The sequence below is a fragment of the Rhinatrema bivittatum genome, chromosome 4 (assembly GCF_901001135.1).
Source record: "Rhinatrema bivittatum chromosome 4, aRhiBiv1.1, whole genome shotgun sequence".
NCBI classification, from domain to species: domain Eukaryota; kingdom Metazoa; phylum Chordata; class Amphibia; order Gymnophiona; family Rhinatrematidae; genus Rhinatrema; species Rhinatrema bivittatum.
The window spans coordinates 416611647-416635524 of NC_042618.1; the positions used below are offsets into that span (position 1 = coordinate 416611647).

The following is a 23878-nucleotide window of genomic DNA, read 5'->3' on the forward strand; positions in this document are numbered from 1 at the left end:
TAGTAAACATAACTATAACGATGGTGCTGAAAAGGCAGTTACATATAACAGGGTGATAAGAACTTGGCTGAGAAGGAAGAGAAAGGACAGGTTATTAATTCACACAGGTAAACGATATAGGATATGGTTAAACAAGGTGTAGTTGGAGATTAGTTGACCATGTATGAAGTGCTATGTTCCCATCTGCAGGACAAGATGTGAAAATAAAGATCTACAAGTAATCATTGCTGTAACATCAAGGTAGCCCCTCAATGTAATGATTAAGCATAGTCTTAGCTTGTGCCATTAAGTATTGGAAGGAAAAAGGGGGGGGGGGGGGGGGGGGAGAGTGGATGTAAGCCTACCAAGCTGCATCTTATCTCCTCCCCTTTTTCCTTCCTTCATACCCCCAAGCAACAGCAGGAGAGGGGTAGTGCTAACCTGCTGCTTTAAAACATGGGACTGTACAGAGTCCCAGAAGCTTCAAAGAGCAGAGCTGTGGTGAAGGATGTGGGCCACTGCTGACCTGCTTAGAAAGAACTTACAAGGCACATCCAGATGTGTTGCCTGAACATATGTCCTATAAACTCTAGAAAAAAGCACTGATATGGCAGTATTGGGTGGGGGTGTCTCCAAATAGGTAAGTTTTACTTTTACCCTGGCTTAGGAATGAGGTTCATTCATATAGAGGGAGGTGGAGTATGATCTGTCTCTTCTATTTACTGCAAATATTGTTCTTAATATTTGCTTTGTCCCTAAAGGGACATTTTCTTGGTCTCTTGGGAGGAAAGATGGGGTTGGTTTTAGTATGGAAATTTCTCTGTTCATCTACATTGGTAAAAACAAAAATTGGATATTTTGAGCTACCAGCTCCCGTAAAACAAGCAAATTGATGGCAGGGTGAGGAGCTACTGCAGCTTTGGAATACTTCAGACTGAAAAGAGCAGCACTGTAGAGCCCAGCTCGATAGTAGTGGCCAGTTTTACTTTCTGCAACTACAGCTGTTACGTGAACCACGTCATGAAGGATGTGGCTTTTTAACCCTACTTCTTCCATCCAAGATCCGCACGCCCTGTGCTACAGCTACTCACAAAGGCAATGAAAATGGCCCAGTAACAGTAAGTCTACATTTTTCACTCATGGAAATGACTTAAATTACATATTCCAATCTCCATTACAAACTGAACAAGTTAGCTAAGGAAACATGAACTTAGGCTTGTATGACTCATGCTGCACTCTGGAAAGAAAAAAGAAAAAAATGAAAGTGCTAGATCATGTCCCAGTGATGTAACATTTTCAGTCTTGAAAGTTGGGTGACAATATGGAATCAAGATTGGGTCGCTAAGTTAGTGTCCCTGTGTGTGGGAACAAAATGTAAAGCTCAAACTGATAAAATAGTTGCTCTGCCTTCAGTCTTCAATGCTGTAATTACCTCCATAAAAGTTGCTATCAAAAATGTGTTAGCAGGTCCTAATTTTAGTTGTGCTGCTTAAATATTGTGGGTGAGAGCAGTATTATGGGAATGATATGATCAGCTCTGACCCATGGCAAAAGGAAGCAATAAGGCTGCTACTAGCTTAAATTGAATGCTGTATGAAATTTATATTTTGCCTCCCGGTAATTATTTCATGTTTTAAAAAAAATGGATGGATGGTCCTCCTACTGTATTCTTCCCTATATCCCCTTCTCTGTTCCTCTTATCCCCTCCACAGGTGCCCTTTCTGGGTTCCTGGCTTCTTCCCAGTGTAGTAGCTCTTGCCAAGGTGCTCTCCCATCCCTTACCACCTCCATCCCTAACCCCTGCTTCATGGAAATTTGGCTGATTTCAGGGCCTAGGAGCCTTGGTGTCCTGCCTAGTGCTAGTAAAGATCAGAGCTGCTAGTCTGAGGCTTGGGTAGTGCTGCAGTAATCAAAATGAAAATAAATATGACAGCTAGGATATGCTCACCTATCCTGCCCCTGGCCCAGGGTTCCTTTGAGCAGAAGAATGGCTTAGAGTAGTGGGCTGAGACACAAATAAGCCAGAGTCCAAATCCTATCACCCCTCCTTTTGACCTTGGCTAAAATCCCTTTATCTCCTATTACGCAGGTATCCACTTACAGGTCATGCACTAAACTGGATCCTAAGAAAATGTGATAATTTTAATGCTTTAACCTTCTGCTGTAATAAGCTAATGCCCTGATTATTGAAAAAAAAGTGCCAAAACTTTGTTTAGTATCTGCCAAAGCTATGCGTTAATGTGTGGGGGGCAGGGAGGGGCATGCTGGCCAGGCTCTTGCATAAGTGGCAGCAGCCCCAGCTCTTGAGCCAGAAAATACCAGTTTTATCCCTTGCTCTAGCAGAGGCTGCTATCTGGCAGTTGTTTGTGAGTCCTAAACTATGCAGCTACCTCGCAGTCATCCCTATTTAGCTGGTAAGTATTGTTATCTCGCTATAGGACTACTGCTTCCTGCTACTACACAAGTACTGATTTATCTATCTGGCTAAGGGCAGGGGCAACTACTACTACTAGTGTGGATAAATCCATATTTATCCCCTTTACTGGTGTCGGGTGCCAAAACTTAGAGCATTCCACCCCCCATAATACTGGCAACAACTCCAAATCTGACCTACACCTTAAATTTTTAGTACTGAAGGTGCAGTAGCCAACTGCATTCTCTTTGGAGGGGTGAGTACTGCTTCATACCTTCATAAGCTTGCCATATGTGGCCTGTAATCGGTATTCCTGTTAACTAATATCCATTTGCCTTGGGCTGGTGGGGGCATGCTGGCCAGGCTCTTGCATAAGTGGCAGCAGCCACAGCTCTTGAGCCAGAAAATACCAGTTTTATCCCTTGCTCTAGCAGAGGCTGCTATCTGGCAGTTGTTTGTCAGAGTCCTAAACCATGCAGCTACCTAGCAGTCATCCCTATTTAGCTGGTAAGTATTATCTCGCTATGCACCCAAAAACTGTGCTAGAGTGCAGGCAAAAAGCTGACTTTGCTTAAATGCACCTTTTCTCTATCAATGCTAGCCACTTTGATTGTAAGCTCTTGAGGTATGGACTTACCATTGTGCAGACAGGTGTAAATCTAGTTATGCTATAAAAATATTAACAAGAGGTGGAGCTGTAACAAAGTTTGAGTGCTTGCAGTTTCCTACTGTTCAAGAGAGTACTAGACTGGCGCTGATGTGGTTCTGATTGTTTTCTTGATTTTGCTGTGGAACTGCATCAACCTGTTCAATCAACCAGCAATCAGTTCGTAACCCTAATACCAGCTCTGCTCTTAGTACCCTACTCGTACTAAGGCCATAGTGGAATACTTCAAGGGTTGGCTTAGGATAGCAACTATTCGTTCCACTTAAAAAAAAAAACAAAAAAACACCTGTTAAACTTCTATGAAATTGTATTTATTTAGCTTTAATAAATGTATTTTCAGTGCGTTTGATTATATTTAAGATTAATGTAAGTAAAAATGTATCTTAATTATGTATTAATATTAGCATAACTTTCATGAGACTTTGTGTAAAAAGAAAAGCCGCCCCCTTGTCTAAATAGCATCTGTTATGCATTTTGTGCTTGCATTGTTCTTGATAGATCTATGGTAAAGTAATATCTTACCCTATTCTTCCTCTTTACTATTTATAAACATGTTTGCTTAGTAAGACAAGAACCCTTATCAAGCAACAGAAGAAGCAAAATCCGTTTCTATCTTAAAAATGGAAGTTATCTTGCTGTGAAGTACATAGTGGAATATACACAACTTACAAGTATTAATGAGTTTTGTTTAAGCAGTTTAGGATAAACTTGCATTTTTTTAAACTATTTTTACCTTTCTTCATTCTGCCTGCAGTGTGGCACCCTACTGTTTATTTGGTTAATTGGGAATCTTTATTAACAACACTTATGCATGAATGGCTGCTAGGTGCCACTATTTCTGTAATCCCCACACCAACCTATTCGATTATCAATGCAAAAAGGCTTCGCTGGGCAGCCGTCAGGCTCTTTAAATATCGCAAGATTAGAATAAGATAGATATTAATTACATCTTTCCAACCAATGAATTCTTACAAGTCCTCTTGCACTTTGTCCTGTTCATTGCACTAAGATGATTAGTAGACCAAAAGTAATGGTGCTTAAACTAAAAATGTCATGCTTGAGCGTGGATCGTGTTGGTGCTGATGCCATTCCCCTGGACTCTTTCAGAAAAGCGAGATCCTGCTGATCCAAAACAAGCCACAGCCTTGGCCTCATTGAACATTTTAGCCAAAGAACAGCTACTCTGCCGGGATCTTGCATTATTTGATATATAAAATGTACCGTCCAGGATCTATTTTTGTATTGGTCAAGAGTCACAGAAATTACAAAAAGACCAACAGGCAAAGGTTTTAGCTTTCTGCAAGAGCAAGGATAGGTATAAAAATAAGGCAAATGTCTCTCAGGGCCACCCTTGTCCCATTTTCAGATATATTTAATACCTTCTTTGCTTTGGGGACCTTAGGAGGCTGCGCTTGGCGCCCTTTTTCTCCTTCTTGCCGCCCGCCGCTTTCTTCTTCTTCTTAGCCTTGCTCGGGCTCTTCTTGGCTTTCACCTTCTCTTTCTTGGCAGCCTTGGCTTTGCTCTTCTTGGGGGCCGGGGCCGCCGCCGCCGCCGCCGCCGCCTTCTTGGCCGGGGCCGGCTTCTCGCTCACCCCCTCCAGCTTCTTGCGGTTCAGCTTGAAGGAGCCGTTGGCCCCGATGCCCTTCACCTGCACCAGGGTGTCGTTCTGCACCAGCGCCTTCACCGAGTACTTGAGGTAGGTGCGGCCGTTCTGCTGGTCGAACCAGGACACCTTCTTGGCCTCATTGTAGATCTTGGCCAGGGAGGAGCCGCTGCGCTCGCCCAGCTTGCGGATGGTGTCCACCACCAGCTGGCTGTACTTGCCCGGCTGGTTCTTCTTTTTATGTGCTTTCTTTTTGCTGCCGGAGCTCCCTCCCGGCGCTTTGGATTTCTCGCCGGTCCCCGGGCCTTTCTCGGGGCCGGCGGGAACGGTTTCCTCGATCGCGGCAGACATCGCCCACGCGCAGGCTTGCCAGAGACGTTCCCTCCGCGTTTCTCGCTCGGTTCAGCGGCTTCTGCCCCAGCATCGTCTGCGCCTCCACGGTTTATAGGCAGCGAGCGGACCACGTTGAGAACAACAACAGCCGCAGCCCGCCGCCCGGGTAAACTTGTGTTTCTTCAGCCGCCTTCAAACCTCTTTGTCCGCACGAAAAAGCCCCCTGTCTGCTCGGCGTCTGCTCCGATCTCGTCTTCTGACGGCGCCTTACAAACCGACGTAGAAATCGATCTGGATTCTGGCCGGAAAGAACACACAATATTAAAATTAAAGTACGCACCCTATGCTCCGAGAGCTGCTGAGGATGGGGGCATCGTTTTCCGGGACAAAGATTAAAGCTATAAAATGTTCTGAGTGAATAAAAGCAGCGCTGGCATAGGACGGGCATCGTGTGCCCCCGCTGTGGTTTATTTTCTGGTCTTTTGTCGCTGTGGTGAGTGAGATTTGCAAGTTTTAAATTGTTGTAACTAACACAGGGAACGCCCTCACGTGATCGGTAGCAGCAGCCTGGAGTAGAGAAGCTGCCAAAAGGGGTCAAGTTGAGGTACAAAAATAATGGAAAGTGGTTCTGATCAGTTTAAGTTCTACAATTTAAAGTTGTATGTGTGAGGCGTGGGATAACATTTCAACCCTTTTCGTTGACATATGGTTGTCTCTGTACTGCCTCACTGATACAATTAGGACCAAGTTGAAACAATATTACCCATTTTCTGCATTCTGCTTTTAAAATGAGGAGGATACCAACCATATCACTATTTAATTTCCTCATTTTGACTTTGAAAAAAACATAGAGACACAAAAGATCCCATCCACTTGCCCTGCTCAGCGTTAAAGTATCTTCTATCCCAGACACCTGTTTTTGAGTTTGTTTTATTATTTATTTCTGCTATTGTTCTTGCTCTCGTCTACAGGGAGAGTGTTCCATATGTCCAATACCCTTTCTGTACAGAAATATTTTCTTTAAACTTCCAGGGCAAACCTCTGACAGCAGCACTGGAAGTGCCGTGGGGGGGGGGGGGGGGGGCGCAGCATAGAACGTTGGGACTGCGGTTGGGTGGGTTGTCAGGAGGAGGGGGAGGAGCCCGATTTCTATTATTGCAAATAATAGGTCAGGGGAGGGCAGGGGCTGATGATGATGATATGGTATGGAAGTGGGGGGGGGGGGGGGGGGCAGCTCAGAACCGTGGGACTGGAGGTGGATTGTAGAGAAAGGAACCTGATTTCTATTATTGCACATAATAAGTTGGGGGCGGGGTGAACTGCGATCCCTAAGACTTTAGTTACTTATGATAGAGGAAAGGGGGCAGGATGCACAACCCAACAGGGCTATATGACAAGGTCAGATTAGTGCCATTTTTCATGTGATTGGGAGATGGGGGGAAGAAAAGGTGATGGTGGGGGTCCCTGTACCTCAACAATTTTGTATTATCATTGGGGGGGGGGGAGGAAGAGGGGACCATGCTGGCAAGGTCAGGCCCAGGGCCACAAAGCTGGAGAGGGGTGGGGTGGAGATGCCTCTTTCATGCTGACAGGGCTTTTTTTTTGGGGGGGGGGGGGGTTGTCATCAAGCAATTACTTTTTCTATATTTTTTATATTGGGATGTGAGGGTGAGCAGGGGATCAGCTTTGATCCTCCTCACATCTCTTTTTCTTTTTTTGAGCCACATTTTGAAAAAATTTGCATGGCCCTTTAACAAGGGAGCCTCGGAACCTGCATTAGATTAAGGTTTCCTTCAGAGAAGTTAACTTATCACGGCTGACAGCTTTCTAAGTTGCCATGATAATTTATTAACATCAGATTGCCTATTAATGAGCTGCTTTTGCATGGATTTGCAAAATTCATGCAGCAAAATCACAGGCAAAGCAGCTTATTGTAATAGGGGAGGGAATATGGACAGGGCTATGCAAAATGTCGCATGTATCACTGTGATGTGTCTTTATTGTGTGATATACGCAGTTTAACGAGAGTTAGAACCCTATCATGGCTTGATTCATCTCCCTGTTAGTTACAAGGCTTAATTTGAAAGCAAAACAAAAGTGCAATTGTGAAATGGAGGGGGGGGGGGGGGGGAGCACGGTGGAGAGGGGAGGTAGAGTAGGGGGTAGGGGACATGCGACCAGGGCTGGGTATGACCTGTGTGAGATAGAAGGGTCGAGTGTGACCTATGCAAGAGGGAGGGACTTGGGCCAGGTGTGAACTCTCCCCTAAACACTCACATACATATGTGAACACACTCAGTGGTAGCAGAAGCCATGGGGCTAGCGGTCTTTCTCCTCCTCTCTCTTGGACCTTGACTCATTCTCCCTCATGGCCTCCTCACTTGTGCCAGCAATCTGCACAAAAAAATCAATACGCTCTGCTCTGCTTCCACTGGGGCCTGGTTGGCCAGAAATGATTCATACTAACACCAGCTCTACTCCTTTTCTGCAAGGGAGCCAGAACTGATTTCCACCATCGGCTCCACTCTTTCTCCTTGAGTACCAGAAGAAAAGGTGGTAGAAGGCCATTCTAGATTGTTTTGCCAGAAGTGAAGCCCTGAGTAACAGACACGAAGAGAGTGAATTAGTACAAGTTTGAAACTTGGGAACAGTAGCCGAGTTGAAACCTTGCCACTGCTGCTCATAAGTTTCAAACCTGTGCCAATCCAATCTCTTTTGTACTTGTTCTTTGCTCTGCAGTGTCTGTTCAGTATTGCTCCTTCCCTATACGAGTAGAACAGGGGTGAAAGGGCTGGTTTAGAGAGCAGAGTGGCTGTTTGCTGCTTTGTTGGCTCCAGCCTAACCCCCCTCCTCTTTTCTTCCCTGCAAGCTGCCTGGGGGATAAGGAACTGAATATACAAAACCTTGCCATTTAGACGGATAACTTTAAGTTATCCGTCTAAATGACATTTATTTATTTAAAAGTTCTTCTAACCCACATGTTCCATATAGGATGGCTTACAAAGCAACCCATTCATATTAATGAACAAACAAACAAAAAAATATTGACCTCTACAAAACATTCCTCTTTATGATGAAGACTGTTGTAGCTGCTCTCTGGATCAGCCTGTTTATGTCCTTTTGAAGATGCGGTCTCCAGAACTATACACAGTAGACGTGGGAGATATTGTCAATATTTCCTATTTCATTGCATTTTCAGAATTAAATAATGATAGAAAAAAAACATGAATTTTTTTGTTTTTTCCTATCATTTTTGGGGGGGAGCCAAGAAAAGTTTAAAAATTAAAAAAATGAAACCCCCCCCAGAAGCTGCCCCAACCTTTCCCATTTATTAAAATATGGAGCCCCAAACACTGACGGACTCCACCGCCCACCCTGCTGACACGCCCAGGACTCACCAAAAATCCATGGTGGTCTAGCGGAGGGCCCTGGAGCGACCTCCCTCTCCCAGGCCAGATGCTGCCATTAGTCAAAATGGAGCTGGCCACTCTTTGCCCTTACCATGTGACAGGGGCTGCCTGGCAATGAATATACACGAGATAGATTTGCATAAACTGCCATGATTGTATGCAAATCTATGTAATGCATATTCACTATGGGGCAGATTTTCAAAGGGGTACACGCTTAACCCCTGAAAAGCTGCCCCTTCCACCTCCTGCGCGCGCAAGCCCCGGGACGAGCGTAAGTCCTGAGGCTTTCCTGGGGGGCATGTTGCAGCCAGCGCATCATCGGGGGTGTTCCGGGGGCGGGGCCGCGGGCATGGTTCCGGCCCAGGGGCGTTCCAAGGGCCTGGACGCGGCCTCCGGACCAGCCCCCGAACCGAAACATGGCGCACCGGCACGTGCAAGTTACACCTGCCTCGGGCAGGCGTAACTTTTGAAATAAAGGTGGGGGGAATTAGGGCCGGAGGGTGGGTTAGTTAGGGAAGGTAGGGGGCGCTGGAGGGAACGGAGGCAGGCTGCACGGCTCGGCGTGCATAGGCTGCTGATTTTGCGCAGCCTTGTGGGCGCCAATCCTGGATTTTAAAAGATACGTGCGGCTATGAGTGTATCTTTTAAAATCCAGCGTACTTTTGTTTGCACCAGTTGCACGAACAAAAGTACGCGCGTGCGTACTTTTTAAAAATCTGCCCCATGACTGTTCTGAAAACCAGACTGGCTCGGTGTATTCTGAGGACTGGGTTGAAAACCCATGTGGCACTGTAAAGAAAAAATTTATATATACACTGTGTTTTCATTTACATAGTAAAAAAAGCTTGTTAATTATTTTCTTCTTTGTGGGGGATCTGGTAGTTTCTCCTCCTATTACTCCGATTATTGAACCAGTACAGGGATCCTGGCATCATGAGCCTCTATTTCAGAGCTTCCCAAACCTGTCCTGGGGACCCCACAGCCAGTTGGGTTTTCAGGATATCCATAATGAATATGCATGAGTTCAATTTGCATATACGGAGTCTCCATGATATACAAATTTATCTCATGCATTCATTGTGCATATCCTGAAAACCCGACTGGCTGTGGGGTCCCCAGGACAGGTTTGGGAAGCCCTGCTCTAGTTGCAAATATGTAGGTGGGCACTTTTCCCCTATTTAAGAGCCCCTCCCTTTCACCCTTGCTAGTCTGGTTATTACAGCAATGGTCCTGAGGTTGGGAGTCATTCTGGAACCCTGTATTATAGGCACTTAATCTGGCCACCAGGTGTCACCTTTTATTAAAAGGCTCTGCAGTTCCAGTTGACCTGGGGTGGAGAAGATCCATACCAGGAAAGAAAAGGGGGACCCTCTACATGGCAGTGCACTGCACACCCGCTGGCGTGACCTACCTATTTTCGTATATCATACAAATATAGAACTAATATCCTAACTGGATGATGTGCTGAGATCATTTACTTTAAAAAGTAAGAGGTCAGTATTCAAAGTGCATTCAGCACTCAATAGCCGGATAACTAGGACTTATCCAGCTATCTAGCAGTCTGCTGAAAATCAGTAGCCGCTGGATAGTGGGATAAGTCACTTATCCCGCTATCCTTTAGCCGGCCAATTTGTGGGCGGGTAGTGGGTAGATCTGGGCAGTGCTACGTATCCAATTAACCGGATAAGTAACAATATTTGTTTTTATTCAATTAAATTAATCGGATAAATTAGATTCAGCCATAGAGCTGATCTAACTTAGCCAGCTTTAACTTATCCAGCTAAGTAGCGCCTTCGCTGTGGATATTCAGCAGCATAACCTTGCCTTGTAATTTAGCTATATCTGTACCTAAATCATATCTGATTAAGTTACGTACCTGACCAGCACTGAATATTGATCTCTAAATAATGACATAAGCTCATAATTCAAAGAAACAAAGGAGAGCTGTAGCTGCACTCAGCATTAATGATACATAAAAATAAGTGCAGACAGAGTTTATTGGTCTACATATAGAATTTCATCAATAGAGTTTAAATATTTCATAAGGCGGCAACTCCACTGTATACAAATACGTCTTTAAAGGGTCCCCCAACACAGACCCTGTGTTTCGCTGAAAGGCTGCGTCGGGAGGGACAACTAGTTTTAATAATCTGTAAATAAATATATTGAAACGAGTTACATTAAAATGAGACCAAACAGATAGGGCAAGCCGATGCAATACATACAGAGAAATATACCAATATCCATAGTTGTGAAGATTCACAGGGAGTGCACTGGTAAAGGGAACAGAAGGACTTTAAACGTTGTCAGATTTGGCGTGAAGAACCTCAACCAATCAGCAACAAGGAAAAGGTTAGCCAATCAGATCACAGCAAGCAAATTCAGGTAAAGAAACTCCACTCCATCTTATTATTCAACCCATATGGAGTCAAACTATTCAAAGTATGAATCCATTTTTGCTCCTTCCAGATTAAAATTTCAGCGATGTTGACCCCCACCCGGGAAGGAGGAGATACAATGTCAATAACAAAACATTTTAAGTCCAAAAGAGAATGAGATAAAGAGACCCAGTGGTCAACTAAGGGGGCATTCTCACGGAGATTTAGTGCCCCTGCTGGCGCATCTCAACATCCTGTTGGGCATTCTACTGACACAACCAGTATCCGGGGCTCCTTTGGTTCCCCATCGGCCACCGAAGTCCCCCTCTGGAACGATACCGATGTCTGGATCCTCCAAGGAGGAAGATTCGCAAACGCGCCTGAAGTCTTCTAAGGTGCTTCCGTTCCCAGACCTTCATGTGCCATACGATCCCTGGGGCGATGATTCATCGGACTCCTCTTCCAAAAACTCTGGTGAGTTTCCTTCTGAACCTTCTCCACCGGATGAGCTCTCCTTTGCAGGCTTTGTCCGGAATATGGAGAAAGCCATTTCTTTCCAACTCCTCACGGAGGAGGACGCGCTCCACAAAATGCTGGAGGTTCTCTAGTTTGTGGATGTCCTGAAGTAGGTAGTAGCCATCCCAATCCATTAAATTTTGTTGGAACCTCTATACAGGATGTGGGAACACCCGGGCTCTGACCCGCCGGTCACCAGAAGACAGATGTCCTTTATCTGGTCCAACAGACCCTTGGCTTTCAAAAATGCCAGCTCCCCCACCAGACTGTGGTTGTGAAGGCTGCCTTAAAATAGTGCAAGAGATCTCATACCCATTCCTCCGCCCCTCCAGGCCGAGAACATAGGCCCTGGATGCCCTTGGAAGGAGTGTCTTTCAAGAGGCAATGCTTATTGCCCATATCGCCTCCTACCAGTTGTACATGGCTCAATACAACATGAACTTGTGGAAGCAAGTTCAAGAGCTGGCAGAGCACCTAACTCAACAGCAGCAGGATGTGCTGGAGGCAGTAGTACAAAAGGGCCTGGAGGCTGGGAAGAATGAAGTAAGGTCAACTTATGATGTCTTCGAGAAAGCGGCCAGGGTATCGGCTGTGGGCATTAGTGCCCAACGCATGGCCTGGCTTCAGGCCTCCGACCTTTGGCCAGAGGTCTAGGAGAGGCTGGCTGACCTGTCCTGCACCGAAGAAAATCTCTTTGGGGACAAGGTCAGAGATGCAGTTGCTCAGCTCAAGACCATCACGAGACCTTGCAGCAGCTCTTGGCCAGCACCTCAGACCCACTGTCCTCCAAGCACAAGCCCCTGCATCAAGGACCTCACAAGTCCTTCTACCACCAGAGAAGATACTACCCTCCATCTTCCCGCACCACGCACTATGGCCAAGGGCCAGCCTTGCCAATAGTGGCGCTCTACGCTCCCTCCGCTTGACGGCCAAGGTGCTACAGTCACAGGGGTTCATGATCAATTACCCCAAATCTCATCTGTACCCGTCCAAGCAGCTAGCATTCATTGGGGCTCTCCTGGACACAACTCTGGCCAGAGCGTTCCTCCCTAGATGCCGCGCTCAGGCCCTGGCATTGCTGTCACGCTCCATCCTGCAGTGTCGGACGGTCTCTGCCCAGGTACTTCTCTGCTACTGGGCCACATGGTGACATCTGTTAATGTCACTCCACTTGCCCAGCTAGCCATGCAGGTAGTGCTGTGGACACTCCGCTGTTAGTGGCTTCAAGCCACCCAGGACCTCTTAGTTCCAGTACAAGTTACCTCACCCCTCCGAGACTCCCTCTCCTGCTGGGAGAGACTGGCCAACTTGGAGAGGGGCCTCCCCTTCCAAAACTCCATCCACCCAAGTGGTACTGACCACCGATGCCTCCATCTTGGGCCAGGGGCACATGTGGGCAGCCTCCACAAGCAAGGCATGTGGTTGGAGCACGAAGCGAGCTGTCAAATAAACTTCCTGGAGCTGTGAACGATCCAGTATGCCCTCTCGGCATTCCAGGATCACCTGGCCCACAAAGTAGTTTTGATCCAGACTGACAACCAAGTAGCAATGTGGTACATAAACAAGCAGGGAGGCATGGGCTCCTTCCTGCTTTTCCAGGAGGCGGAACAGATTTGGGTTTGGGCCCTATCTGAGGACATGTTCTTACGAGCAGTTTACCTGGCAGGGACAGAGTACGTGGTGGCGGACCGCCTGAGTTGAGCATTCCGCCCTAGAAATTTCAAGGGGATCCACTTCTGCTCCCTGTGCAGGGAAGAATGGGAACCAGCCTTGGATGCCTTTGCCCTGTTGTGGGCAAGGACTTACTGTACGCGTATCCCCCACTTCCGCTGGTGGGGTAGACGCTCATGAAGCTCCAGCAGGACAGGGGCAGCATGATCCTGGTTGCCCCATATTGACTGCGACATGTTTGGTTCCCGATCCTGTGTGAACTATAGATCCGGGAGCCCATATGCTTGGGCACCTCCCCCCACCTGATTATGCAGGACCAGGACAGATTGCGCCACCTGAACCTCCGCTTGCTGGCCCTCACTGCCTGGCTGTTGAAAGGGTAGCCTTACAGTCCCTCGACCTCTGATAATGTGACGCAGGTACTGGTGGCTTCCCGAGAGCCTTCCACCAGGAAGTCTTACCAGTTGAAGTGGGGAAGGTTCTCCGTCTGGTGTGAGGCGAAGAGCATAGACCCTTTCTCGTGCCACACTCTGTGACTGCTGGACTATTTGTGATTCCTCTTGGAGTCTGGGCTACAGGCCACCTCTGTCCGCATCCACCTGAGTGCTATCGTCGCATATCACCATGGGATAAGTGGTGCACCCATTTCTGTGCAGCCCTGGGAGATGTGCAAGGCTGCGATATGGAGCTCCCCGCACACGTTCACTGCCCATTACTATTTGGACAATGATGGTTGACATAAAAGTACCATTGGTCAGTCTGTCCTTCATAATCTGTTCCAAGCATAAGATCCCAACTCTCCCTACCTAGGGCCCACTGTCTGGTTCATGTTGCCTCCCATTCTCACCCTCAGCACTTCTGTTGTGCCCGTTGGCACGTGGTTAAATGCTGTTGGTCCTGTTATTGCTTGGTATTCACCCATCTGTGAGGACTGCCATATTGCTTGTCCTAGGAGAAAGCAGTTGCTTACCTGTAACAGGTGTTCTCCTAGGACAGCAGGATATTAGTCCTGAGGAAACTTTCCCGCCACCCCGCAGAGTTGGGTTCTCTATTTTATTTTGTTGCTCATCTTTTTTCACTAAGATACGAGACTGAAGAGGGACCCTGCATGGATAGTGGTATACTGGGCACGTTCAGTGTGTCAATTAAACTTTCTAGAAACTTTGACAACAGTTTTTCGTGCCGGGCTTCATCTGATGATGCCACCCATCTGTGAGGACTAATGTCCTACTGTCCTAGGAGAACACCTGTTACAGGTAAGCACCTCTGCTTTCCACAGCAGTGCTGTTCTCACAAGAAACACTAATTACACCCCCATTCGTTATTTTTCAAACAGAAATTTTCAAATACTGAAAAAGGTTTTCATGTTTGACAATAATTGAGTGGGGGGAGGGGCAAAAGATGAAAAGTACTGGGCAGAAGTGAAGGGGTCTGAAGAGATTTTTGTTTGTTCTGTAGACACTCACTCCTAGCCAGTTACTCCTTCTCTGCTCTGCCTCCCATGCCCAGTATTTTCCCCTTTTTTCATTGCATTCCTTCTAACTGCTTGGTAACATTGTCTATAGCCAAAACTCAGAGAAGCCAAGTCACCACCTTCACATGACTCTATGTACCACTGCTGCTGGATGTAGGCGTTAGGGCAGAGAGGGATCATTTTAGGGTTTTGTTTTTTAAGAATTTCTGTTTCCCGTTGGTGTTCATCCCTTTCCATTAGCTCCCTCTCTACCTCCCCATCCATGCACAGCAGCAGTAGCATCCCGTTTTCCACCCCTCTCATCCCCCCCAAGCAGGGTGATTTTTTACCATGTTCCTACCTCCAGTAGCTCCTGCAGCACTGCTCTCTCTTTCTACACTGCTCTTTCCCCTCTGCATGCCGCCTGTGTTCTGGTCTCTCCACCTGGTCCACCAAATGGTTCCTGATAGCTTTATATTTATCCCCTCTTCCTTCCTCTTGGTGATGGCAGTGGCTTCTCCCAGCAGTGGCCGCAGAGTTTCCTCCAGGTTGGGGGCTCTTTACAGGAGTGAGGGAAGCGAATCTTGGCAGTGGCGCACATGGGGATCTTACTGTGCTTCTTCGCTCAGCGCCACTATATTTATCCTTCCCCCTTCAGCTGCAATGTTACTGGTGAACTGGCCCCAGCGGGGGGAGGAAGAGGTAGATCATCAAAGGGGAAAGAAGTCACCACAAACCTTGGGGTGTAATTGGGAGACCCCTGTTCTAGAGGGCATTTGTTTATTTTATTTAAATTATTTCTGTACCGTTTTAGCAATTACATAGTTGATCAAAGCGGTTCACATAGTCAAAAATAAAGATAAAACAAATAAAAATCAAATGGTTGCACATAAGAAATGCGCTAATTACTTTCCATCTTTGTTTAAACAAATTAAATAGTAAAAATAAAATAGTTAAAATAAAGATAAAACAAAAGATAGTAAAAGTTAGAGAAAAATACAATTCATTTCAAATCCCGATGCTAGTTTTATTTGCTTTCTTTATAAACTAAAAACCTAATACTCTTTACTTAACTCAAGTGAAGGAGGAAAAAATAAAACATAAAAACTACAAGAAGAGCTGAAAAAAATTCAAAAGAAGAAACAAGGTGAAAAAGCCTGTTTCAATCTGCTTCCCAAATACCTATTAGCCTGTCGATTCAAATGCCTCTATAATGAGGTGTTTTTAATGATTTTTTTGAATTCTTTAGGTTACCAGTATCAATCTGTTAAGCAGTGCGGCTTAGAATGGTACCTGGAAACTTAATAGTAATGATGGTAGAAAAGGACAAAATGGCTCATCCAGTCTGCCCAGCAAGCTTCTTCTGCTAGAATCTACAGCATGTTTCTCTTAAGGGTAGCAACTGCCGCTCCATGTAGTTATCCCTAAGCCTTTTGATAACCCATAACAAAAATGTAATGCTAGCAACTCTTTTTACTGGTTGCTGAGCCTTCTTGAAAATTCAGTGCTGCTTGATGACTTTTGCTCATGGACTTTCTTATAGAAGCAGGCGTGTTTTTTTCTGCATATCAGTACCCCAGATTGTAAAAGTCAGGGCCTGTATGGATTGTCATCTGAATCCAATTCCTCTTCCACCACCCCCCCACACACCTTGTTCCAGCACTAGCAAAATGCTATCAGACATGGACAATAAACTGACAGGTATGGTAACAAATGTTTACCTGTTTTATTCTCTATAGCCATAAAACATTAAAGTCTAAATAGCAATACAGAAAATTGTCTTTTCGGAATACAGTTTCACTTTATATGACAGCAGAGACAACACTGCTGGCCAGTTCAATGGAGCTTTTCTTGCAGTCCTGACTCATTAGCTGGTGCTCTCTCCCTGTCTTCTCTGCTCAGGAGCCATGTTTTGACATCACAATCACTACTTGTTATGATTGGCTGCTTTCTGACTATTGATTATTACTATACATCCTAGTGGTGCAATGTCACTGCCTAACGCTGCTGACTTGTAATTATTGTAATTTGTTATAGGCATGTTTTGCCTACCTTGCAGCTGCATTAATACTTAAGGATATGGCCTTGCTCACTTTTACCACCTCGTTATTTTGCTATATGTGCAAGGGTGCTGCTGATTTGTCCCCTGCTAGTAGTATTAGTGTCTCACCAGATCCTGAATGTGAGTGGTGACAGAGGAAGAGTGGTAGATAAGTGGCAATCCCCAGTGCAAGGTGCAACCATTTTAACAAACTCTTGTACTCATGAGCAGGTAAGGCGTTCGCACCTGGCGCACAAAGCCTGTGTCCCGAGTTCAAACATCGGGGCCTTGCGTCTAAGCCATGGCTCCCACCAAGGAGGCTGCTGAGTTGTCAAGACCCACGTGGGAAAAGGAGGAGGCTGCTGTATTAGTGAGGCCAGGCGGTTGAAGGAAAAAAAAAAAAAAAAAAAAAGACTGTTGCTGCCTTTTTCTCGCACTTTCTGAGAAAAGAGAGAGGGTATGGGAGTGTATGAATGAGGCAGAACATATGTATGACAGCATATATGTGTGTGTGTGAATGTGACAGAGCATGCTGTGTATAGGTATGTGTGAAAGACAGCAGGAGTGTGTGTGTGTGTGTGTGTGTGCACTACATGAGTCCAAAGAGGAGGCTACTGTTTGTACATTCCAGGAAGAGAGAGAGAGAATGTGAAGGAGCATATTTTGTGTGTGTGTGTATTTAAAAGCATGTGTGTATGGGGAAGAAAGCTTGTGTACCCCCTTCTCCCACTAATCCGTGACAATTTTAGGGTGACTGGAAATCAAAGTTCCCAGGTATGGAGAGGTATGGATTTTTTTTTAATACTTGTTTTTAATATTGGGTGTTATTCATTGGGTGTGCTGTTTTGAAATATTTGTGCTTGGGAAATTTTTAAAAATGTTTGTTTTTAACTGGATATTATTTTTGTCAGCTGTTTTCAAATGTTTATTCTTTCTATGAGTATAATTTTATTATGATTTATATTTCTTGGTTTTGGTGTTTGATGTGGAATGATGTTGTTTTTCCATTGTTGTACTCCATTGTCTGGCTTGCTGTGGTTTCAAGGTGTTTGTCTGCATGCTTGTATTTATTTTTTATGATTGCTTTAGACTGTTTGATAAGGCTTTGTCTATGTTTTGTATTCATAGGTAGTCTGCTAGCATATATCTTCTTGATAGGAGGAACACTAGTGTTTTAGGGTCTAGTGTAATAATTTGCAGTATTACCTTTTCATATGTAGAGATGTTACTGTGAGTGCTTCAGTTAGTGCTATTTTTTTATGGAAGGTTTACTATAGACTAGTTATAATTCACATTGCCAATTTGTTGTCAGCATCAAATGAAACAGTGCAATCTTTAAATTGCTACACTACTGTAACCCAAAGGCTGTATGGAAGTGGCTGGGTACTGTGTCTGGGTCCCTCAGCCAGCTGAGTGTACCTTGAGAAGAGATCAGTGAAGAGTGTGGATGATTGAAGCACTCATATTTCCATAACAATGGGAATGATGATCAATGCACCCATAATAAACATGTGTACACAATTAATGGCATGCATGCCTCTGTACAGCTTATTCTCCCTCATTATGATGTTTCAGATTCAGGAGTGCATCATGCCTCATTCATAGCTCTGATCTGTTAGTAGAGCATCTGTTGTCACGGTCTTGGGGATGCTAGACTAGAAGGAACACAGGGACCAGAGAGAAAGAAGGTGCAGGGGTAGTGGTGGCACATTTCTGGAAAGGAGGGAGGATCAGGTGCCTCTCCTCGCCCTACTTCAAGTGTCTATTGCTGGGCTGTGGAAAAGTTGGCAACCCACAAGTGGAGAAAGACAAGGAAAGAACATATGGGCCCCTGCTCTTTGGAGTATGTAGCACCACCCCCTGCCTCTAACAAAAGAGGTGTGAATCAAGTGCTGAAAAGGTATCCTAGCCTAGGAATGTAGCTAGAGCCCATACCTCTGCAACAGGAGGAGTCCAAAGAGGATTATGATATCAGACCATAGCTTTGGGAGGTTAGAGAGAAAGCTGTCTAACCAGGGACAGGCCCGAGTTGCTGCCAAAAGCAATCAGTCCGAGACTGATCTGAAGTTCCAGGAGAGAGCAGAATAAGAGAAACAGTTCCATGAGAGCTTGCCTCCAAAGGTGTGCACTATTTTTTATTTGAGAGATTATTTAGTTAAGCTTCTGAACTATTTACTGTACACTAAACATGAATCTACTGCATGTGAATACTTGTTACCTGACATCTATGCACAGTGAAGGACATCAAGGTCCATATTAAAAAGACATTTAGCCAGATAATTTATGAATCAGATATTTAGGGACTTATCCATCTATATTTTAGCCAGATAGAAGAGCTATTATAGGGAAACTAATTTAGCAGGTAATTTAGTAAAGGTTTTCTCACATTTTATGGCTATGGAAAAAAATGCTTAGGGGCCACTGCAATACAGTGTGTTTAGCACGCTGTATAACCCGCAATTGGACGCAGAGTGTAGAGGCTCTATTAATACAATAAGGGGATTAGCGCCTCTACAATGCACGTCCAACTGTGGCGTGAAACTAATAGGCATATTTGCATGTGATGAGTCCTATTTGCTATTCACTCCTGATACAAGAAAAAATGTACATCCAGGACACACATTTTTGCAGTCAGAAATTAACACCTGCCTGGAGCAGATGTTAATTGCTGAGCTTAAAACTAGAACAGAAAAGCAGAAAAAGATGCTTTTCTGTACTGCCTCCTACACAATATTAAGCCGGAGGAAAAACTACACTCAATTAACTTTAAAAAAAAAACAAAACAAAAAAAAAAACCCCACACACACTGGTAGTCGGGTGCAGGAAACAGACGTGCAACTGACCAGTGTCCGTTTCCTGAACCCCTGACTGTGCGGCATTTAAGAAAACAGATGCCAATAAACTGTCAGGTTTTCCTAACCAGCTGCCAGTTGTCACCGATCTGGCTCTTGATAGCAAGAAGGTGCTAGGGGGGCAAGTGACCCTAGCGCCTCCTTGCTAACACAACCCCTAATTTAGAGATTGCATGGCACCCTCAGCAGGGGTGCTTTAAAGCAAGTACTGACTGTTCAGCACCTGCTTTCTGCACATAAATGAACTATAATAAGACAACTAACTCAGGCAAAAAAAGCTGAAAATTAGCTAAGTTTGCCAAATAACTTTAGGTGTGCTTTAAGACAGATGTAAAGTTATCTGGCCACATGCAGCCAGCTGACTTAAGGGTTAACCAGGCATATTAAATTAAAGTACAAGCCTGTGACTTGATTCCCCTACTCCCACCCAATATTAAAAAAAAAAAAAAAAAAAAAAAAAGGATCTTGGTGGACTGAGCACCCCCCTTTCCCCAAAAGCAATTAAATGTGGTGGGGTATGCGTCCTGGTTTAGCAGCTAGTGGTAGTAAGACTCCCACCATCTAACCTTCCCACTTATCCAGCATCTTCAGCAATTCAGGCTTGTGCCAGGATCACAGCACTCGTAGAGCAACCAGGGCACCTTTCAAGGAATGCTGGAAGCAGAAGCTAGCAGGGTTGCAGGTTACACTTTCAGCATTACTGTTAGAGCAACACTGAAAGCACTGCTATTCCAGCACAAGGCTGGGAGGGTAGTGGGGCTTTCCTGCCACTATCTGCTGAATAAAGGCAGGTGGAGGCTGCCCAATCAACCCCACCACGTTTATTAAATGCTAACAGAATTGGGTTGCAGGGGGAGGGTTAATTCAGGGAAAGGGAAGAGCTGGTTGGGAGGGGGTAATTGGGCAATGAAAAAAAAAGCACGTTTCTAGCAACCTTACCTTCCAATGCTGCACAGCCTGTAAATAGGGCTAATCAAGAGGGGTTGATACTCTAGGTGACCTTCACTCTTACACCTCTGCTACTTTACCTATTGGCCACAGCATAGCAATCCCTTACCAGTGGCTCCAGCATGGTACTCCTACCGTTGGTGGTATTGTCTCTGGCCCAGCATCCCTCTAGGCCTCATACTTGTAGGATTTTGCCACCCCCACAATTTTAGCACTCTAGGCAACTGCCTAGTTTGCCTACTCGAAGCACTGACCCAGCTGTAAGTGTGGAGGTTTGATGGGCTGAGTGGATCTGCAGGAACTATAGCTTACTGAATAGGGTAGAACAAAATATTAATCTGTAAGCACTAGGGATGCACAGGCCCAATAGTCTTTTGTGTTTGTTTTGGAGGGGTGTAATCTACAAATGTGCCACTCACTTTTTAAAACTCTTGCTTCAGATTCTTCCATTCAGCTGCTGCAGGAAACTGCGGCTGTGGCAAGAGTTTTAAACGTCAGTGGCACATTTGTAGATTTTCCTTTTAAGTGGCTATATTTCTAGTCTCTCTAGTTGTCCCTTATTTAGGGGAAGGGATCTGTGATTGTTTCTATCCACTTCAATACCAAAGGGGATCAGATGAGGAGTTATAATCCACTCACTACTCTATTCCCCCCCCTTCTGATCTCACTCCGTATACCTCCTGTCACTCTTGCCCCCTCTCACTCCCATTCTGGCTTTAAGACAACCATGTACTTTGGGCTGTGGCCTCCTTGTCACAATTTGAAGCATTAAGGCCAGCATGCTTCGGTGTAATCCAGAGCACACTGCATTCCAGACCTGCAAAAGAGAAGGGATAAGGCTCCAGATAGCATACTGCTGCTATACGCCTAGTGAAAGATTAAGAGGACTGGTGCTATCGCTGCTTATGTTCCTGCCTCTCTCTCTCTGCTTCCAATCATAATTCAACAAGAAAGCCAATTCTGCAAGCAAAGCTGGCTTTTGCAACCCTTCTACCACATAAGTAATTGTACGGTTTAACTTAGCAGCAAGCTGTGCAGGGATGGACCAAAATTGGGAAGAACTAGCTAGTCTTAGCTGTGCCCAAGCTGTTAGGAGGTTACACCCAAAGAAAAAATGGGCAGCAGACACAAAAAATTATAGTTTGTAATAAATACTGCCATTACATTTTTAAACTAAGTGAAATTAGCACAAGATTGGTAGGTGGGAGCAGTAGGACCAATCAAGGTCAATCATAGGTACCCTAAGCACCTATTTCACATAAAAAAAGAAAAAAAAAGTCTAAATTTATGTAATTGCTTTCATTTACCGAAGCACTGTTTTCTGTTCAATGTAAACCGAACTGATTTGTAAACCCTTACAAGAATTTCGGTATATAAAACTGTTAAATAAATAAATAAATTGGAAGTACATTTTCACCCAGCTCATACTTCATCAGGAAAGGTTGCTCATTCTAGCTGCAATGCAATTGTTTAGGGAGATGTGCTGGATTGGGGGTGGCGTGGGAGGAGACAAGGTGCTAGAAAAGAAGCATATTTGATATGCACATTTTTCTTACAATAAATGATAAGGTTGCATTCAAGACTCCTTCATAAAAAAGAAAGATTTTTTACAAAATATTTATTATGCGACTAAGCTGAATATAGAACATTATAACAATTTAGTGGTTACATATTCCATAAGTCAGTGACGTCACCCCGTTAAAAAAAAAAACAAAATGTCCAATGTAAAGTCCGCAGTAGAGATGTTAATTCAAATATGAAAACAACATTTTAAACTGGTCCCCAATAAAGTTCGCCTTTTGAAATTAAAGTCTACAATTTTTTTAAACACAATCTGAGGCAGCATAAACCAGGCAACAATCAGCAGCTCAGTCCGACCAGTTAAAAAAAAAAAACCACTCCTCCTCCCCACCTCTCCCCGGCCGATTCAGATTACCGAATAAAGTCTAGAGGGTTTCATGGCGCCTCTCACCATTGGTTGCCATGATGGACCAGTGACAGCCAATAGGCTGCTCCTCCATTTTTTTTCGGGAGAGGGGGGGGGGGGAGGGAAGCACCTCCCAGACTTGCATTCAGAGCCCAGCAAACTGCTCGTAGGGGCTCTGAAATCATGTCTGCGGCATCTACACCAACAAATAAATCACAGATACTGCATAATGCACACTAGACAACCACGCGGCCCCAGCATCCCCCCCACCCGTGAAAAGCAAGGTATCCTCCCGGTGCAGGGGGAGCAGCCAAAGTCCTGGAGCAGCTTCAGCCTCGCCGCCCTCACTTGCGCCCTTTAGGTACCTTAGGCAGGCTGGGCTTGGCGCCCTTTTTCTCCTTCTTGCCGCCCGCCGCTTTCTTCTTCTTAGCCTTGCTCGGGCTCTTCTTGGCTTTCACCTTCTCTTTCTTGGCAGCCTTGGCTTTGCTCTTCTTGGGGGCCGGGGCCGCCGCCGCCTTCTTGGCCGGGGCCGGCTTCTCGCTCACCCCCTCCAGCTTCTTGCGGTTCAGCTTGAAGGAGCCGTTGGCCCCGATGCCCTTCACCTGCACCAGGGTGTCGTTCTGCACCAGCGCCTTCACCGAGTACTTGAGGTAGGTGCGGCCGTTCTGCTGGTCGAACCAGGACACCTTCTTGGCCTCATTGTAGATCTTGGCCAGGGAGGAGCCGTTGCGCTCGCCCAGCTTGCGGATGGTGTCCACCACCAGCTGGCTGTACTTGCCCGGCTGGTTCTTTTTCTTGTTCTTCTTCTTGCCTGCACCACCACCACCGCTGCCGCCGCCGCCTTTCGCCGCCCTTCGGCTGGCACCTTTTTTCTCTGCAGTGGAAGACTCCTCGTCTTCCTCCTCATCCTCTTCTTCCTCCTCCTCCTCGTCGTCGTCCAAGGCAGGCACGGTCTCTTCCAGCTCAGCCGCCATCCCCGCTACTTTGCTCCGACCGCCGAACCGTAGCCCCCGTGCAATCACCGCCGCTGTTCGCTGAACAGTGTTCGGCCGCCTCCGCAGCGCCCCCTTTATACTGCAATGGGCGGACCACGTTGAGAACAACAACAGCCCGCGCGGCCGCCGGCCTGCAACTTGTGTTTCTTCCAGCACCTTGAAACGTTTTTATTTCGCGGGCGGATCCCGTTCCCGTCCACCCAGCCCCGCGCACCTGCGTACCGGACGCCGCTGTACAGCTGCGGATCGGAGCTGGGCTCCGTGGCTGGAGAAATAGTCCCTCAATATGAAAATTAAAGGATGCACCCTACGCTCCCGGAGCTGCTGAGGATGGGGGCATGCTCTTTCGGGAGCCGTAGCGAACCGAGAACGCATTTTCCCGCAGAAATGACCCGGCCGGGCGAAGAATAAGAGCAGGCTCGGATGATCCGGATCATTTGCGAAGGTTTGCCGAGTAGGGGGTTGGATTTTTGCAAGGTTTAATTTGTCGTAACTAACACAGTGAACGCCCTCACGTGGTCGACTACAGCAACATTAGGAGAGATTTAAACTTTCAAGGGGTCACGCCTGATCCTAATGAGAGAAGTTCAACTAGACTGTGCCTGATGAATTATTACTCTCTTTAGTGGAATAAATGTGGGCGATATTTTTAAAATGTGTAAAAATGGAGAGAAAGAGGACAGTTATTGCTT

General features: G+C 45.7%; 2 protein-coding genes across 2 annotated transcripts; both read right to left on the bottom strand.

Annotated features, from left to right (window-relative positions):
* Positions 1-3348: 3348 nt before the first annotated feature.
* LOC115091221 (histone H1x-like) lies at positions 3349-5095 on the bottom strand. Its single transcript, XM_029601294.1, has one exon. The coding sequence runs from the start codon at positions 5011-5013 to the stop codon at positions 4432-4434; it is 582 nt and encodes a 193-aa protein (XP_029457154.1). The 5' UTR covers positions 5014-5095; the 3' UTR covers positions 3349-4431.
* Positions 5096-21865: 16770 nt separating this feature from the next.
* LOC115091220 (histone H1x-like) lies at positions 21866-23243 on the bottom strand. Its single transcript, XM_029601293.1, has one exon. The coding sequence runs from the start codon at positions 23163-23165 to the stop codon at positions 22536-22538; it is 630 nt and encodes a 209-aa protein (XP_029457153.1). The 5' UTR covers positions 23166-23243; the 3' UTR covers positions 21866-22535.
* Between the last annotated feature and the right edge of the window lie 635 nt (positions 23244-23878).